This window comes from Falco punctatus (genome assembly GCF_963210335.1).
Source record: "Falco punctatus genome assembly, chromosome: 13".
Lineage (NCBI taxonomy): Eukaryota > Metazoa > Chordata > Aves > Falconiformes > Falconidae > Falco > Falco punctatus.
In genome coordinates this window covers 17,333,351-17,351,108 of record NC_137593.1, presented here as the reverse complement: position 1 = coordinate 17,351,108, position 17,758 = coordinate 17,333,351, and the positions used below count along the sequence as shown (strand labels likewise).

General features: G+C 41.0%; 1 protein-coding gene across 7 annotated transcripts in view; it reads left to right on the top strand.

The window, feature by feature from the left end:
• Positions 1-2,111: 2,111 nt before the first annotated feature.
• The window catches only part of U2SURP (U2 snRNP associated SURP domain containing), a 46,220-nt gene continuing 30,573 nt past the window's right edge, over positions 2,112-17,758 (top strand). For 2 of the 7 annotated variants that reach the window (XM_080410461.1, XM_080410459.1), the window contains exons 1-7: positions 2,118-2,377; positions 10,140-10,187; positions 13,069-13,167; positions 14,268-14,382; positions 14,685-14,818; positions 15,960-16,001; positions 16,779-16,846. In XM_080410461.1, coding sequence (XP_080266587.1) covers positions 2,333-2,377; positions 10,140-10,187; positions 13,069-13,167; positions 14,268-14,382; positions 14,685-14,818; positions 15,960-16,001; positions 16,779-16,846 — 551 coding nt within the window. In that variant the 5' untranslated portion in view covers positions 2,118-2,332. Of the gene's footprint in view, positions 2,378-10,139; positions 10,188-13,068; positions 13,168-14,267; positions 14,383-14,684; positions 14,819-15,959; positions 16,002-16,778; positions 16,847-17,758 lie in introns of all 7 variants that reach the window. The other 5 variants (XM_080410465.1, XM_080410460.1, XM_080410463.1 and 2 more) reach the window with 5 other exon arrangements.

Sequence of the window (17,758 nt, the reverse complement as noted above, 5' to 3'; positions counted from 1 at the left end):
CTTCCTCCAGCTGCCCCCAGCTCCCTGTGGCTGCCCATGACTCCCTCCAACTCCCCTCGGCTGCCCTCAGCTTCCCCCAGCTCCCTGCAGCTTCCTTCAGCTCCCCTTGGCACCCTTCAGCTGCCCCCAGCTCCCTGCAGCTTTTCCCCCAGCTCCCCTCAGCACCCTCCGGCTCCCCGCAGCTGTCCCCAGCTCCCCTTGGCACCCTTCAGCTGCCCCCAGCTCTCCTCAGCTGCCCCCAGCTCCCTTCAGCTCCCCTCGGCTTCCCCCAGTTCCCCTCGCCTCCTTTCAGCTTCTCCCAGCTCCCCTTGGCTCCCTTCAGCTCCCCATGTCTGCTCTCAGCACCCTTCAGCTCCCCTCAGCTTCCTCCAGCTCCCCTCGGCACCCTTCAGCTGCCTCCAGCTCCCCCCGGCTTCTCCCAACTCCCCTCAGCTCCCTTCAGCTCCCCATGGCTGCCCTCAGCTCCCCTTGGCACCCCCCAGCTCCCCTCAGCTGCCCCGGCTCCCCTCAGCTCCCCGCCGTCCCTGCAGAGCGCTCCTCACAGGAGCAGCAAGAAGCGCTGGTAGTTTTCCCTTTCATCTGCGCTGCTGGCCTTGCGTATTGACCCGCTTTTTTTCCTGGTGTTGAGGGAGCACTTCTCCCTCAGCTCCCGAGTGAGCGTTCGCTTTCATATTGCTGTGGTGTTCCCACCGCTCACTAGCCGACGCATCGGGCCTGTCGGGATCTATGCAATGGCCAGCGTCGCCTGCGCTCTGGCAGTCGCAGTGAAGACTCGCTGCTGAACCTTCACGCTAGAGACTGGCACTGGCAGAGCAACATGCTCTGGCCAGGCCGTCCCCTCAGGCAGCTGCGTGCACACCTGCAGCAGGCGAGGTTTCCCAAGGGTTTTGCCCTCCTCTAAACTTCCAGTCCCCTGCAGTTGCCCATGCCCTCACGTTCCCCTTTTGCCTCATCTGGAAGCTCCCACTTCATCCCCCGCTGACAAATGTGGTTATTAGCGTAGGCCCTGCTCCCTCCCGTTGCTCACAGAGCAGTAGGTGGAGGGAGTTGGTGGATTTAAAGCCTTCATTCATTTCTCTGTACCTACTGTCTTTTCTTTAAGCATTATCTCAGCCCCAGCATCTCCCACGTGATGCTGAAAATCTATAAAAGCAGGAGAATGCAAGTCTCATGACAGAAGTTACGTGACCTCTTGCTATAATCTCTAGTTAAGCTACGCTGAATAAAGTTGCAGCGGTGGTGGGCTGTCAACCCAATAATGGAGGATTTGTTGTGCTATCCTTTCCACTGTTTATTCCTAGGCTTTTCTTGATCTGATGTAATATTTTGATGTTCTTCAACACAGCAATCTCCCTATTTCGCTTTGCTAGATGTTCAGGGGCGAGCTCTGCCTCCAAACTGTGTGACCACATGCCACTGGGTGTCCAGGGCCATGGATCAGCGGATGAGCAGAGCTGAGCAGTAGCCAAAGCACAGGGTGCTGCAGCTGCCCAGCTCACTGCCCGTCCTGCCCAGCCTCACCCCGGCTGAGGCCTTCCCGCCTCGAGCACAGGTTGGGCCCTCGGGGTGCACCAGGAGCGCTCCGGGCACTTCCACATCGCAGGGCGCCCAGGGACCCCATGGGCCTTCCCTGCGCCCTTAAGCAGTCCTGTTGCTGCCCTACTTATTCCACCTCTGCCTGCATGAAGAGGCTAATTAGTGGCCGGCCCGAGTTGTTCCCAGCTGGCACCGGCAAACTGTAGGAAAAGATCCGGTTATTCAGAAAGGCCCCGTGTGATCCTACGGCGCCGTGTGAGCCGACGCCCCCCCCCCCCCACCCGGTCCGCGGCGCTCCGGCAGGGCGGGTCGGGGCTTCGCGGCCGAGCGCCGGCTCCTGGCGTCAGGGTTCCTCCCGCGGGTCCGCCTGTCCTCGCAGGGGCCGGAGAGCTGCCGGTGCCCCCCGGCGCGCCACGCCGGTGCCCGGCCCATGCCTGCGCTCTGCCCCGGCACCGCGGGATGTCGGGCGAGCGCGGCCTCCTGCCCCGGGCTGCCTGCCCCCGCCTGCCTCACCGCAGCTGGTAGCTAGGCAGATTTGGGTGGCCTAGCGACCCCGCGCGGGTTTTCCTCTGCTCGTGTGAGAGCAAGAGGCTCCGCACAGACACGCACTCCGCCAGGGGCGAAGGGCCGCACACCAACCGCACACCGCACATCGCGCGGGGACGGGAGGCGCCCCGCCCCGGCGGAGGCCGCCCCATCGGCGGCTCGGCCATCAACTTCCCGCCCTCCGCTCGCGGGCTCGGTGGGATCGACGCTCGCTTCCTCACCGCCAGGGCTGAGCGAGGGGAGAGGCAAGATGGCGGACAAGGCGCCCAGCGGCTCGCAGAAAGCCAGTGGGAAGGTGAGGCCGTTCCGCGGGGCGGCCCGCGGCCCGCCGGCCCGTTCCGCCGCCTGAGGGCACGGCCGCCGCTCGCTGGCGCGGCAGCGGTGCCCGGGAGTGGCGGTGCGACGAGGCGCGGGCGGCGCGGCCTGCTCCGTCCCTGCTCTGTGCCCGGGGTGACTGCGGGCCCCGGGAGGGGGTGGGGAGGCGGGAAGGGGGCGGTGCGGCGGGCCCGGGCCTCTCGCGGGGCATCCCCGCTCCCCAGGACCACCGTGGGCACGTTTCCACCCCAGGCTGGCAGCAGCGGCCTCCTCGCGTCCCCGTTTCCCCAGCGGAGGAGTGCGGGGAGGTTGGCGCGGGGCCCGGCGGAGCGCGCTGTAACCGCGGGCGCGGGGCGGCCTCCTCTGACCGGCGTATCCCCGCTTTCGGGTGCGGACAGCTGGTTAATGGTCGGGTCTTACCCCTGGCCATGTACGTGTTTAATTTCGGTCGTGGTGGGAGACCTGATCCCACCATGGGCCGAAGCTCACGTGGGCTTAGTGTCCAACTTGCGAATGTGAAGGAAAGCGACCATTTGAGATGCAAGTGTGTTCTTTCGATTTACCAGTGAAATTACAAATTTCACAAGATCACCGTGGCGTTCCCTGCTCTTTTGATTGTGCCTTCTCTACTTCCTGTAATTTCGGTCTGTTGGATTTGCAGACCACAAGTCCAAGGTAGTGCGGAGTTCCGGCAAACTTGTCCAGAGCAGTGCGCTGGAGCCAGCGCCTGGCTGGCTGCGGGCAGGAGCAGCACAGAGCCGCCTGCTCCCTGAGCGCCTCTCCTGCCAGGGGAGGTGAGGGTGAGACGTTTTGAGGGACGCTCTGGCAGGTAATGGTATGAGAATCGGCGATTAGCGACACTCCCTTTCACTCACCTTGTTGCAGGTTTTAGGACAGAAGTATATAAATCTTCTGTTTTTTGGTGTGGGGTTTTGTTTTTTTTGGGGTGGTGGGGTGGAGGGGTTGTTTAAGGGTGAGTGTGTAAATCGGTCAAGGGAGAAGCCGTATTTTGTCTCAGGAATTGCCAGTGCTACATAGATTAATAGTTTTTACCCGTTTTTGTATTCAGCTAAAACAGAGGTTTTTTTTGGTTTGGGTGGTTTTTTTTGGTTTTTTTTTCTTTTTTTTTTAGCTGCTAGGAAACTAGCTGAAATGTAGTTACCAAGAGCCTTTGCATGTTTACCCAGTTGGTGTTATTAGAGTAGGAGAGTTTTATTTTTGTTTCCCTTTTATGATCTATTCCAAATATTGCCAGGAAATGTTTCACTGGATCTTGCCTTTGGCTTGGAACTGCAAGTAAGAGCTGGACAGAAAACCTTACTACTTAAAGTAGGTCTTAATTTATGGAGAATGGCTTCCAGGGAATAAGACGTCCTGGGATTTCAAGTATAATTAGATACAGAATAATAATTTAAATATTGATTACTGCAACTGATAACATGGTACACAAAACCAACCCAGATGTGATCCCTTTCTTTTCACAGTTGCATCATAGACTTTTTTTGGTTTGTCATTTACTATTTCTGTACTGATAATATTGGGTTTTTTAATACACAGTAATACTTCATTTATAAGAATTGTTTTCAGTCCTAGATCTTAGTTCTGCAGAGCTATGTGCAGACACTTAACTCTCCTTAGGAAGTCATCCATCCCATTGAAGTCAGTGGGGCTACTAGAGAATGTAAAATCAAACGTTCATTCATCTGTCGAGGCCTGTTGCTGAAGTCCTTTATCCTGCCATCTTCATGCGGTTTTCCCTTGCCCCTCAGTTTCCTCTTACTCTAGATGTATATGCTGTGTTTCCAGTAGTCTTTTCCCTGTGCTTTATATTTTAGATCTTAGTTGTTTTGTATTGCTGCTATTATTTTATGTGCCAGAGAAAATAGTGATAGTATGTACCTGGATCCATGAGAATGGTTTTGGTGGAAAAAAATTAAAATGATGATACGCTTAGCTCTTGGGATTTATTTCTGTTGACTTCAGCTTTCTTTGGGGGAGTGGGGTGTATGTGGTGTCTTTTTGTGTGTGTGTGTGATTTCATGAATGTTTGCAATATGTATATCCATAGAAATGCTTTCCAGATGTTTGCAGAAAGAAATATGACACAATGGTACTGAAATTAGTAATATTCTAATTTTTGTAATTAATTTATTCATGCAAGGATAAAAATTTGTGGGTTTAGTTCAGCCTGCATGAAAATATTTATGATTTAACAATCTAAGCAAATAACCATTTTGCTCAATTTCTTAAAGTAATTATTTGTCAAACATTTTTATTTTTTTAATAAATTTAAGAATTTAAATAATTAAATGTTGAAGTTTTAGACTCAATTTCTTTTGGTGCATTGTGTTTGCAAGTTACAAGAGTAAGTGTACTTGCAAAACAAGTATGTCTCATAGACTCCATAGGATATGTTTCAGACAGTTCCAAGATGTGCCGTTGCTGGCTTCTAGCCTACCTCCTGGGGAAGACACAGCGACATTTTGTTTTCTGTGTTCTGTGAAAAGCTGTGACATAGTGGTTGAAGGCTTTAACACTTAGAGGAAGATACGGTTTCTCCCCTTCAGAATGGGTGGTGTCTGTTCTTCAGTCTTTGTGTCCAAGTACTGATTTTGAAGGTCTAGCCAGTTAACTTTGTTTTATAGTGTAAAATCAAGCTTACTTCAGCTAGGCATTACCTGTTTGATTCACTGTTTGAAAACCATCGCTGGAGACAGTCTGGATCTAGGAGCACCCCTTGCTTGTGTTGCTGTGGTGGTAGCTGCTTTTTATGGTACTGTCAGCTTCTAAATAAGTTGGAGAGGCTCCAATGTGAAATGTGTTGCAAAAGCATCATCTATTCCTTTGTCACTTTGAGATTAGGATAGCAAGCTTGAGGCTTCCAGAAGTCTAAACAGTAAAGAGTGACAAAATTAAGGGAGAGAAAGTAGAGACTGCACAGGAGATCAGTGTAGGGTATGGTTCTGAAATGGCAGATACTGTTTATGTTCAGTTATTATCTTGACGTAATGAAGTCTTAGTTGCTCAATGACTTCCATTTTCGTATTGTATCTTCTGAAAGTAGTGACTATATTGCATGTCTGCTGCTCTTTACATATAATGCTGTATAAATTGGGTACCATGTGGCAGAAGAGATTATCTACTTGGACCAAACTGTGGGTTTCCCTTTGTCATTCTAAAAAAATGTTTTAACAACATTCCTTAATTTTAAATGCTTTTCTCAGGCTTTTGAGTAAGTTATGTGTTCATTAAATGTTGAAGGACAGTAACTACTTGCTTGTGAATGGGCAGCTTTCCTTGGTAAGTTGAAGTGTATGAAGAGTGGCAACGTAAAATCTGTACATGTGGTGAATTATAGTTGTATGTAGCATTTGCAGAATGGTGAAGCTCATGATCTTAACTTTCCCTGTTGTTGGTCAGCTGGTGTCCAGAGGCAGGAGAGGCGTGTGTTCCTGTTAATGGAAGCTTAAAGGAGCTCTCTTCCTTGTTTCCCCTCTAGCAGTAGAAAGTTAGATGTTGGCAGTTCCTGTTCGTCTGAGTTTAAGGTTGTAAAGGAATAGCATTCCTTGCAAGTACTTTGGAGAGAACTGTTTTCCATTTACTTTTGAGTCTGCAAGTGATGTCTAATTAAATAGTGAATAATATAAATATGCACTATGCCAGTAAATTTAAAGAGTAAATAGAATAGCTATAAAATAATTCACAGGTGTTTGCAAGCATTTGATTTTTTTAGAAGTTTGATAGAGAAAGGGAGAATAAAAAAGACAAGCTGGCTGGAAACCTTGCTTTTCTTGGACTTTAACTTCTTAGTTTAAGCAGTGATTCCATTTGCTTTTCCTTGGTATCAGTGCTGACACAAACCAGTCCCAGCTTTAGCTACTTTTCTGAACATTGTCATGTTTAGTTGATTTGGCATGATTTTTTTTTTTTGGGGGGGGGGGGGGGGAGGGGCCTGCTATGAACTGAAAGCTGGTTTGGCTGAGCCTCCCTAACTGTCTTTTCTAGGTAGTCCATTAGATCGGGAAAAGTTATCTAATTCAGTGTGACCAGCTGCCCAGTATGGGGGCACAGTCAATGGAAGGTGTTGAAATGGGGCTGCAGTGTCTTACACCAGAGTTTCTCATAAATACTTTACCATGAAGCCATTAGTTTCTGCAGCAGCAGGGCTTTTATTTATGTTTTAAGTTGTAGCCATTACAGTTGTAAAAATATTCAGCATTTGGAAGGCCAAGGATTGTCTCCTGGGTTTTATTGGCAGCTGTTGTGCTTTTGTTTGTTGTTTTACTGTATGGCATCAGTATTAACTTAAAAAAAAGTTTGCTTATTACAGACAGCATATTTTAAATATTTGTGAAATAATATGATCATGCCAGTTTTACTGAGAGATTGTTAAATTTGGAGAAACTATTAAGCGCTGGACTTGTGGGCACTTGCACTGCTGGCAGAAAGATTTGAGGGAACAGTTGTCTCTTCTCTGTTTTCTTTGGAAGCTATCATGAAGCTGGAAGAAAATTTAAACATCAGGATCTGAGGGAGGGCTCTCTGCTTTGGCTTTCTTATAGGAATTTGTTATAAATCTTATTTGTATAGTCCTTTGAAGGTTTTTGGGGTTTTTTTGTTTTTTTGTTTCTTTTGAAGGTCGAGTAAACTTGGCTAGACTCAGTAATGGAACTTTGAGCAACCTGACCTCCAAGACTGTGGTTTGTCAGGGCTGTATTTTACTGGAATGCCATTTCAGCAGCCTGGATTGCTACTTCAGTTATGTTGGCACTACTCTTTGAGGGACCTGTGCAGTTAAAGTGATTCAGGTGGAAAATAGTATGGTTTAGGAAAAAAAATAAGAAAAAAAATAGGTTTCATGCAGAGTGGTAGAGGCAGTGAATTGGGATTAAGAAGACATTTGTACATTGTTTATGCAGGCAATGACTGAAAGATGGACTCATCACACTTTTTTTCTGTCAGCGTTTTGAATATGAAGGAGCTATCCTCACATCTCAGACATTGTTAGGTGTAGGACAGAGCTTTGGGTATGTATGTTTCAACAGTTAGTTCAGTTGAGCTAATAAAACATGATGAGAAGAGGAAAAAAGAATCATGTTCCAGGTTTCTACACAGGTGGGCAACATCTGAAATGCTCCTCTCTGTGAATGTTAGAAAGGCACTGTGATTCTGCTGAGTCAGCTCGGCTGGTATACCTCATAAGGAAACAAAATGGACCCTTAGTCCAAGTGATAGGTGGATGCATAGTGCAGTGCTGTGAGAATTAGCTTTGTTAATAACTGCTATTTAGAAACTGGCAGATAGCAATGCATAATTTTGTCAAGATCACTTAATCCTGTGCTTTGTCGGTACAGTTGCTTGGATGGTCAGAGGCAGTAGCAATGGGATGAACTAAATTTATACATGGGAAGAGAAGACCTTAAAAATAAAAACTGTTCAAGGAGGACAATAATGTGGCTCTGCAGAGCAGCTAGTTGCTGTGGGATAGGGTTGGTCTAAAAGCTAAAACTGCTTTTAGAAGTTTTTAGAGTGCACCTTAGAAATTCTGTTGCTTGGCTTATGTTCAGGGTGGCTTGCTCCACAGTGCCATGGTCCCTGTTGATGGGTTGGGGAGCACCCCTGTGCTTCTAGCTCAGCAACTTACAGACTTTTTTCATCACTGGCCTGCTTTTCCTGCTGTTATAGTCTGCAGAATCTTTGTGTACTACCATATATTGAAAGCCTTTCCAACCAGTTTCATCTGCTCTGTTGCTGGAGAAACAGATTTAGTGTCTTGTTACTTTTTTTTTTTAATGTTTTTCCTCAGGATATTGTGTTAAGTGTCACTGTACTGAGCATTGGTACTGTTTGTTACTGTGTGGTGCCCTGTTTGTTGTCCTCCCTGTAGAAGCAGCTTTGGCACCCATCCCTGTTAGAAAGTGTCACTTTCCTAAACTTCTATAAATGAAACGGATGTCGAGAATTGAGAAGTGGTCTTTTCATCTTCCTGTTGCCGAACAGCCTCCTTCCCCCAAGCCGTGCTAGGTCTTGGACTCTGTCAGTACAGTAAGGCAGATGGCGTTGTATTAGTCCACCTTTAAGATTTATTTGTTTAACTGCAGGTCTGAAACTTTCTTTTTTTTATTTTATTTTTTTAACGGTGGCATTGTAACTGATGTATTGGTTGCCTCAAGGTGGTAACTGGCAGCAGGAAGAATGCTGTTTTCAAGCTCCAAAATTCTTTTGCACAGTGTCTTTATTGTATCTGTGTGATGTTATGCTATACATCTGTAAACTCTCTGGGGAAGGACACGTTTCCTTAAGCTGCATTTTTACAGTGTGTAGAACTGTGGATAACTGTTCTGTGGATAAAGGTTACTGATAGGCAGTTGTGAATCACAAAAAAATCCAGCACCAAATACAGAGGAAAAGTTTGCAGGAAGTAGTATTAGCAGAAGATGCTTGTGTGATACTTGCCTTCACATGTAGTTCAATGAACTGCTACTGGTACATGTGAACTAAACCTTTTATTAGCTTCTGTGCAAAGTTATGCCTTGTGAGTAATGTATAGTTTTTCAGGTAAGTGGGTTTGGGAGGTCCTTGAGAGTAAGACATAATCTGTTTATTTTGTTTGGTTTTTTTCCCCCCCTTTCTCTTTCTGGAAAAAACTCCAAACATATTCCTAGGAGCCTTTTGCTTCTCCTTTTTTAAGGGTTGTACCTTTGTGACTCTCTTTACCTTTGTGGATTTATTCTGGTTCTTGAAGTGTTGTCTGCCATTTTTTCTAATTTGATTTGACTGTAAAGCATGGGAATATATTTTTGCAAAGACAAATGTCTTTATCTTAGTTGATGAAAAAGCATGATGCAAAATGAAAATGAGGTCTAGTAAATTATCTTCTAGAGTAGCGTTTGGTACTTGTCTGTTTTGGAAGACTGGAGATGAACACCATATATTACTATTTCTGGTAGAAACTGTAAATTCCTGGTAATAAGAACTGCTAATATTCTGTAATTAATGAACATATTTTAGCTAATGAAAAGGTTTTATTTTGTTGTAAATTTCAATTTAGATTATGAATTGTGCATCAGGCAGCAATGTCTTAATAGTAGATGTCATGTCAGTGAGGTTTTCTGAAATCTGGACATTATGTAATTTAAAAATATGTTGGAGTGTTCTCCATCACTGAAACTGATTTAAAAACCTTACTTTAAAAGCAGCCTATGCAAATTTTGTATATACACTGGTTTATCTGTTTAAGTTCAATTCCAGTTTAAAGTAATAATGTGTACATACAAATTGGACTTAGTGTTCTTAAGGTGGCCAGCTTCCATCGATGCACGACATACTAAGAACAGTTTTGTAAATGATTTTGTAGTGAGGCAAATACAATCGAACACTCTGTGTAATCTTTTAACAGCCTTTCATGACAACTCTTGCAGATTTGTTGTAACAAACCTAATTCTTTTTCCTTGCAGTGGTGGTAGTGGCATGTTTATAAAATCCAGCTGTGGAAATTTAATGTTTTTAATGGTAGCAAGAGCAGTCTATCTTTAATCCCTTTTTTGCCTTATATTGACATTTTTTTATGCTGTGACCCTGTTCAGATGCATCATTAAAATACATCACATGCATCTTTGTTCTTGTGTATTTGGACATTGAAGTTGAAATGAAAATTGCATGTGAAGAACTGACTGAAAAAAACAAAGGTTGTTTGTCTGTTTATTTTTCTGTGCCTCACATCCACTTCATTCTCTCTTCAGGTCAGGGTGCCAGATGCAGTACACACCACTGGATCTGCTGATACACATGTAAGTCCAAAATATTTAAAAACAAAATAAAACCCAACCCCAAACAAAAAAATCCAACCAGTCCCACAAACTCAAAATAGGCCTGTTCTCTAAAGAAAACTACTTGCTGCAGGCAGACTCTGGTGCATTGGGTATCTAATCTGTAGGTGTTTGAAATGAACCATTGATTTTCATGTCTAAAAATATTCTTGAAACTTTCAAACAGCCACTAGTGTAGGAAGTTCTGCTGCATGATATTGCATTCATAACAGAACAGAACGAAGCTGTAAGGACTCTACGTGTTTATTCTTATACGGAGGAATAGTTCAACATACAAGGTGATTAATCATAGGAGCCACTGTATATTATGGTATAGTACGTCTTTTTGTATACAGTTGGCTTCTCAAAAATAAGATAGTGTGGCCCTGATTTCATCTTATTTTTTCTTTCTAATAGAATATACTTAAAGCAAAAGGTAAGAATAAATACCTAGTCTTCCCCCTGCTGTGTGGAGGGCAAAGAGACCTTTGCCTGGTCATGTGGTTGGTGTGTTGCTTGAAGGCTTACCTATTTCTGAGCTAAAATGAAAACAGGCAGCAGGAGCCAAACCAAGTGTTAGTATCGGACAGTTCATTCTGTGGTTTGGATTTTCCTCAAGATTTCAAATTGATTTTATATGTGAAAAAGTCAATTCCCAGCTGTTAAATTGCTTATAAGATAACATTATTCAAGTTGTGACAGCAGAAACTTTTCATAAAGTAGGTGCTTTTGACTGATTTGCTTTACTTGCTACAATGTGAAAAATTACTGTTAAATCTGTTATGAATATTTTGTGTTGTTGATGGAACAGGGATTTCAGTACTTTGTGCCTTCTTGTAGTCAATGCAGTGTTATGTTTAATGGGAGTTTGCTTTCATACAGTGGTTTGATTACTCATCTAGAAGTGGTTTTCTCTTTGCTTCCATCATTTGCTTTACCCTTTTCACTGTGTTATTTTCCAGTTTTTTAAAGGAGGAAGGCCTTCAAGTTTTGTATAGTTCTGTTAGGAATTCTGTGAAGCTGCATATGGTTAATGTTACAATTGCCTACTAGAATGTAACTAGCAGCCATAAACTAGTTCAATTCTATTAACTTAATATTGCTCCAGCAACTTTGAAGGTGGCATTTTGTTTGTTTTTCTTCCTGAGACCCTTTCTAAACTGAAGAGATCTTAGTGCCAGAACTCTTGTAGCTGCAGGTATCCTGTAACATTACTGGGAGAGATTAATTTTTGATGACAGGATAAGCCTTGGGTAGGGATGTGGTATTTGTTTTGTCTGCATTGCTGTGCCATAGCAATATGCCCCTGTTTTGCCAAGGGTTGTATATGGTTTGTCATAGTGAAATGTAAGCTGTCTTTCAGACAAGAGGAAAATTGGATTTTATTAACTTTAAAAACACACAGATGCATTAAAAGCTCCTGATAAACCTGTCATAGCAGCTTTGCGTTGACAAACGTAGTGCCATGTAAACCAGATAACTCCGCAGACAACACTGCAGTAATTGGTAACAGGGTTTTTTTTTTAATGAAGAAGTAGGGAACATTTTTCAAATAAATATGAGCTCTTTTGGTCATATGCTTGGCACAGATCTAAGAGGTGTTTGTGATACTAAACAAGGATTATAAACTGAAGATATTTCAAACAGTTGTTTTTCACAGTGCTTTTTTATATGTAAAGAATTCTGAATAGGAAGCTGATACTAGAAGTAAGACTTTACCAAGAAAATTATTTCAGAGGAAACTGATTTTGCAGTTGGCATCTGATATTTTTTTTTAATAATACAACAGTTCACCTTATTTCTCTTGATGTTTAATTAAATTGAACTGATTTTTCTGTAAAGAACTGTCATTGCAGAAGTGGTAGTTTTAAGCATCATTGTGCACTGTGTAAGGGCATCAAAAATATTTTGAAGGTAAAGGCTAATAGCTTATGTTTTGCTTTTCTGAGTATTTTTTTTCTTGTTCTTGTGCTGATTTTTAAAGCTAGGAGTTTCCAGAGAAGTTTCTTATCTTTTCTCTCCTTTCCTTCACATTGCCCATGTCTTTTGAACATGGTCTTAATGCTGTTGTCTTTCCTCTCAATGCTTTACCATCTGTTAACTACCTAAGTAGAATCTTAAGAATTCTCATTTCATACACTCCAGAAATAACTGTTTTGTGGAATTCTTCCTTCATCAGGGTTTCAAGAAGGGAGGAGTGGAGTTAAATTAACTGAAATAGAAAGAGGAGCTTTCTATTTTTTCTAAAATGTAGGAGCTAAATGTGAGATCTTTAGTTTTATTTAGCTGGTAGATGAAAACCTCAAGAATGTGTTTTCTTCTGTGTGCAAAAATATTACACTTAAATTTCAGCTGTACTTCAAGGTTAGCATCCCTTTTGTTTGTCAGTTATACCTTTTGCAAGTGTTCTTCTGGCCAAAATAGTCAGAAAAGCTTCAAGAACTATTGGTTTTGTTGTTTGTGTTTTTTGGGGTCGTGTCCCATCTCCCCCCCCCCCCCAGTAATTGCAGTGATCAAAAAGGAACTGTAGTGCAAAGCATGTATTTCCAAAGGTTTAGAAACTGTGTTGTGTAGTGATAAAATCTCCAAGCTCTTACAGGGAGTACCTTTCAGATTTCAGCTGTGTTTGAATGGTGTATTAAAAGCTTTCTCATTAAATGAAGGATGATTTGTTTTTAAAAAAAAACATAGATTTGAATTTTTTGGTTGCATTAGATAATGGCAAGTTCAGAGAGAGCCTTTTATTTTGTTAGGTTAAGTCACTTCAAGTAGGAAGTTTTTCATCTAGACTAAGGTGAACAGTAACATTGTTGTAATTGTTTTGTAAACAGTTTTAATGTTTGTTTTCTTACTCCTTTTGCAGCCTCTAATGGAAAGCAAACTTAAAGCATTCAGTATCGGCAAAATGAGTGCTGCCAAAAGGACTCTGAGCAAGAAGGAGCAAGAAGAATTAAAAAAGAAGGTAATGGTAGACAATGAAAACTTTACTTTGTATGTAGAGCTCAAGTAAGTTTGATTTTAGATTAGACAGCTTTACCACGACAGTTCTTTATTTTGATAATTGTAGCTTTCCGAGGATGAAAGTGAACTGTATTTTACATGTTTAATTTGTTCGGGGCATTAAGAGAGAGGGAGAGAGGCTTGCTTCTTTCCTTCTGTGTGAGAAATCAAGTTCTCTGGCTTCCTGAAATACTGAATTACAACAGTCCATTGATTGTTGCATTGTTCAAATTGAGGACAGCTGTCACCTTAGGTTATTTTCTGTTCTTTGTTTGCTCTCTATCATTGGATTTCAGTTAATTAGAAAGAGTACCTGTCGTCCATGAAATGGTTTCAGTATGCATCCTTGTTATTCTGTAGAACATATTTTTGTCTGATGACTTCATTTGAAATTAATAAAAACATTAAAATTTGAATTTTAGGATCATGAGAAGTGGTCCAGGTTTTAGGAAATATGTAGCTTATGGTTGGTAAGGTGGAAGTTTTGGAAATTTTGGGCTTTGAACTCTACACGCACAACTCTTACTACATTTCAGTGGGCTATCTCCTGCTAGGTTGTTGCAAATACTAGCCTAAGGAAACAGTACTGCTAAATTTAGCATCTGGCTCAAATTTATTAAGTCATTGAATTAACTTCTTCATTGGGAAATACGTACAGGTGATCCTGTTGTTAATTTCCTTCAGTCACATGGGTTGATTGTAATGGGTAAGATGGAATATGTACTTTTCTCTGATAGTTAGGTCAGCAAAGCTCCAGTCTCATAATGCTGGTTTTTCATATGATCTTTTCTGTTTGCCATCTTCTGAATGTTAAATTGCCATATAAATGCTTGTAAATGAACAGTCATATTTAAGCATACGGGCCTTATTTTCTTTATTGTGTTGTGTTCTTCCCACATTTCTCAGAAATTTGAATTCTTATCTAAAATTGAATGCAGTTGATGCAGTTTGTAGCAGGAACTCTAGAAAATAAAAAGGAATGTCACATAGCTAATTTAAGAATAACTGTCTAGTGAAAGTTGTTCTGTGATGATAGTAAATAGATTAACATTTGCTGTGTAGGAGGATGAGAAGGCTGCTGCAGAAATTTATGAAGAATTCCTTGCTGCCTTTGAAGGAAGTGATGGTAATAAAGTGAAAACGTTTGTAAGAGGAGGAATCGTTAACGCATCTAAAGGTATATGAATCATTTTTTGGGGGTAGTGGATCATTTGGCTTTGAGTAAATATGAAGATCACGTGGCATGATTTGTCTTTTAAACTTCAGAGGAAAAAATGCTTTGTTTTAAAATTCCTAATCTTTGTTCTTTTTCTTCATATTAAAACATGTTAAATGACAAGAAGTTTGTATTATCTTCTTTTTAAATGAAACAATGTACTGAATTGAATGAACGAGACTAAAGAACAGCATTCTTTCTAATAAACAGTGTTGTGCAGCATTATTTAATACAATCTGTTTTTAATTTGTCTTTAATTTCAGAGGAGCATGAAACAGATGAAAAACGGGGTAAAATCTATAAGCCTTCATCGCGATTTTCAGATCAAAAAAATCAACCAAGCCAACCGTCTAATGAGAAGCCTCCATCCCTCTTAATGATAGAAACCAAAAAACCTGTAAGTTTCTTATTTGAATATTAACCCCACACTTAGGAAGCATTTAGAAGTGCTTAGAAAAAGGTCTGTGTGATCTCGCAGAGTAGTTTTATCAGCTTTTATCGCATAATAAAAAAAGGTGGAAATTTTCATTTGCTTAGTCCCGTAGCAAATAACAAGATGATGAAATGCAGAGGTCCAGTAGCCCTGTATGCGGTATGATGTACCTAGTACCGCACTTTGATTTGGCTGCTGTATGTTTTTACGGTGTTCATGCTAATTGAGGTGGACTTCTCATGAATACAGATTTAGTGACCATTGCAACATGTCCCTAGAATTTGTGACGTTTTAGAAGCAATTCTTCTTGCTGCCATCTGGTTTTAGGTTTTTATAACTTAATAATAAAAAAATATAACTTAATAATAAAAAAATACCTTTGCATCGATCCAAGTTCTTCTTGGTGAGGATTTTTTTTGTGATGGTATTTGAGAAGTCTCTTTAGCTCTGTGAGTTGAAACAAATAAGCTACAGAACTTGCACATTTTTGAAACTGAACACCTTGTTTTTATTTAATTTATTTTGACTTCTGCGTGGTTTGATACTCTTCTTTTTGGTTTTTTTGTTGTTAAACTGAGATTTCATCATAAAAAGTAATGGAAATATTATGAACAAACTTAGTCTTCAAGTTAAGTGATAGTTACATATGATTACTGTTACTATTGTGTATGTGTAATGTGTAATTAATGTCTTGGGCATCATAAAAAGTCTTTCAATAGAGCTTACTACAATTTTTAAGCTAAGCGAAACATATGATACTGCCTGTTAAGGTGGGAGATGAGATGTAATGTGATAATCGTGGGTAATCCTATCCTAGCCTCCCTTCAGCTTTAAACAAACCTCAGATTTAGACTAGTGGGATAGTATTGAATGGCAGTTTTGATTTTCATTGTATGTAAAGCTCTATAGTTACAGAAATTAATTGTAGCATTTTTTATTATGCTGAGTTCTGTTTTGTCATATGCAAGTGTTTATACTGTAAGAATATTACTGCTTTTCAAATTTGTCATAAATACTTATCAAGTAATGCAATCAGTTTACTCACTTGCCCTGTCCAATGGTGATTGAAGATAATGAGGTAAAAATGATTTTATTTATTTGGCAGACCCTCCCCAAAAACAAAAACAAACAAACAACTTTGCCTGGGGTGAGTAGGAAGTCCAGTTTTTCCAAAGCTGTAGTGTGTAACACAATAAATATTTTGTATGTCTGCCTATTGGAAACGTTTTCATTTAAATTTGGTTATATAAAAGCAATGTTGTTGAAGATAACAGTTCACATGAGTTAGTTAAGGTACATATATTACAGTAAAAAAAGTAGTATTACGATATCCATATTCTTTGTCATTCAAGAGTGTATTTTCTGAGGATCTTGAACTATTTAGAGTAACTGTTTCTTCAGACCTGTATTTATATGTGAAAGAGAGCAAGATAGGGAAATTCTTTTCACATGGAATGTTTGTCTGTGGATAAAATAATTGAATATATATATGTAAAATAATTTACATATATATGTACACACATGAATTTAGAGCATGACAGTTTGCTAGGGGTGTAGTCAGGTTCCAAGTTTCTAAGTGGAACAAACTGACAAAATACATCACAGATATTTTAAATGTGTATGTTGTTGAGAGAGTGTTTGATCACACATGCTACACTGTAATAATGAGACAAAGTTTAGTTTAAGCTATCTTTAATTTTGTATTTTCTAGCTTTGTGTTTGATAGCGCTCAGTCTTAATGTTTTCAAGTCTGTTTTCTTTTGGTTTCGTTTCGGGTTTTTTTTTTCCCCCCTCCTGTAGTTTACTTGGTTTGAACGCTACGGGTAAAAATGCATGGTAATTATCTTAAACTTTGTTATATACATATTTTTATTTTTGTTCATTTTATCTGCTGAAATGTTGGCTGATATATCTTTAATTTTAGCCTTTGAAGAAAGGGGAGAAGGAAAAGAAAAAGAGTAATTTGGAACTCTTTAAAGAAGAATTAAAGCAGTAAGTTTGCCTAGTTTTTACTGCAAATAAAGATGCGAGGTTTTTACTTTGTTGTTACAGGCAATATTTAGGATTATTCTTGCTAAGCTGTTTCCCAAAACAGGCTCTTATTTTGTTTTTTCCTGAAATGTTTGTGGAGTTGTATTAACTTAACAATGACAATGATGATTAAACAGAATTTGAACTCATGCTGGTAGATGCTTGGTATAGGTGTCTGTGATTTGTTTGGATAATCAGTTCCCATCTAATTAGTTCTTTGATATTTCATGATAGTCCTGCCCTTTCTTATGCTGGTTGGTGATAGGAAATGTTTACCACTATCATTAAGAGTACTTCTGTTTTGAAATCAGGCATCGACAGGAGGCTATAAAATTACCAAAAAACAAACCAAAGAAGCCCAGTATGATGGCTGGCTTAAATATTTTTCTGTTGAAATGAATGGATTTCTTTGCATTTCAGACACTTTTGATTGTGACCTTTGAAAGAGTTTGGTATTGCCTTCCAAAGCAGAAGAAAATCCAGAGCAATTAACCAAAAAAATTACATGTAAATGCATAAAGTGTTTCAGAGATCCCAGTTAAGTGAATGACTGGCTTCCAAAGCTACCAGAGATGGTTTTTGGATCAGTTAGGTGTGAATAGAAGCTTTGATGATTGAATCAACCAGCCATCTGAACCAGGATAAAAAATGGAAACCTAGGTTTGTTTCTTTGACAGCTGCTGTCAATATGATCCTTACAAGTGGAACTTGGGATGCAGTTCTGTTACAAATTTGCAAGTGTGAGCCTGTAAATGAGAACACTTGTTAACATGGTCTCATGCCTCATTAAAGTTAGTGAAGATACAGCAAGACAAGTAGGTACTGTCGTGAATGAGGGTGTTCAGGCTTTGGGTGTTGCCTTTTCTCTTGATG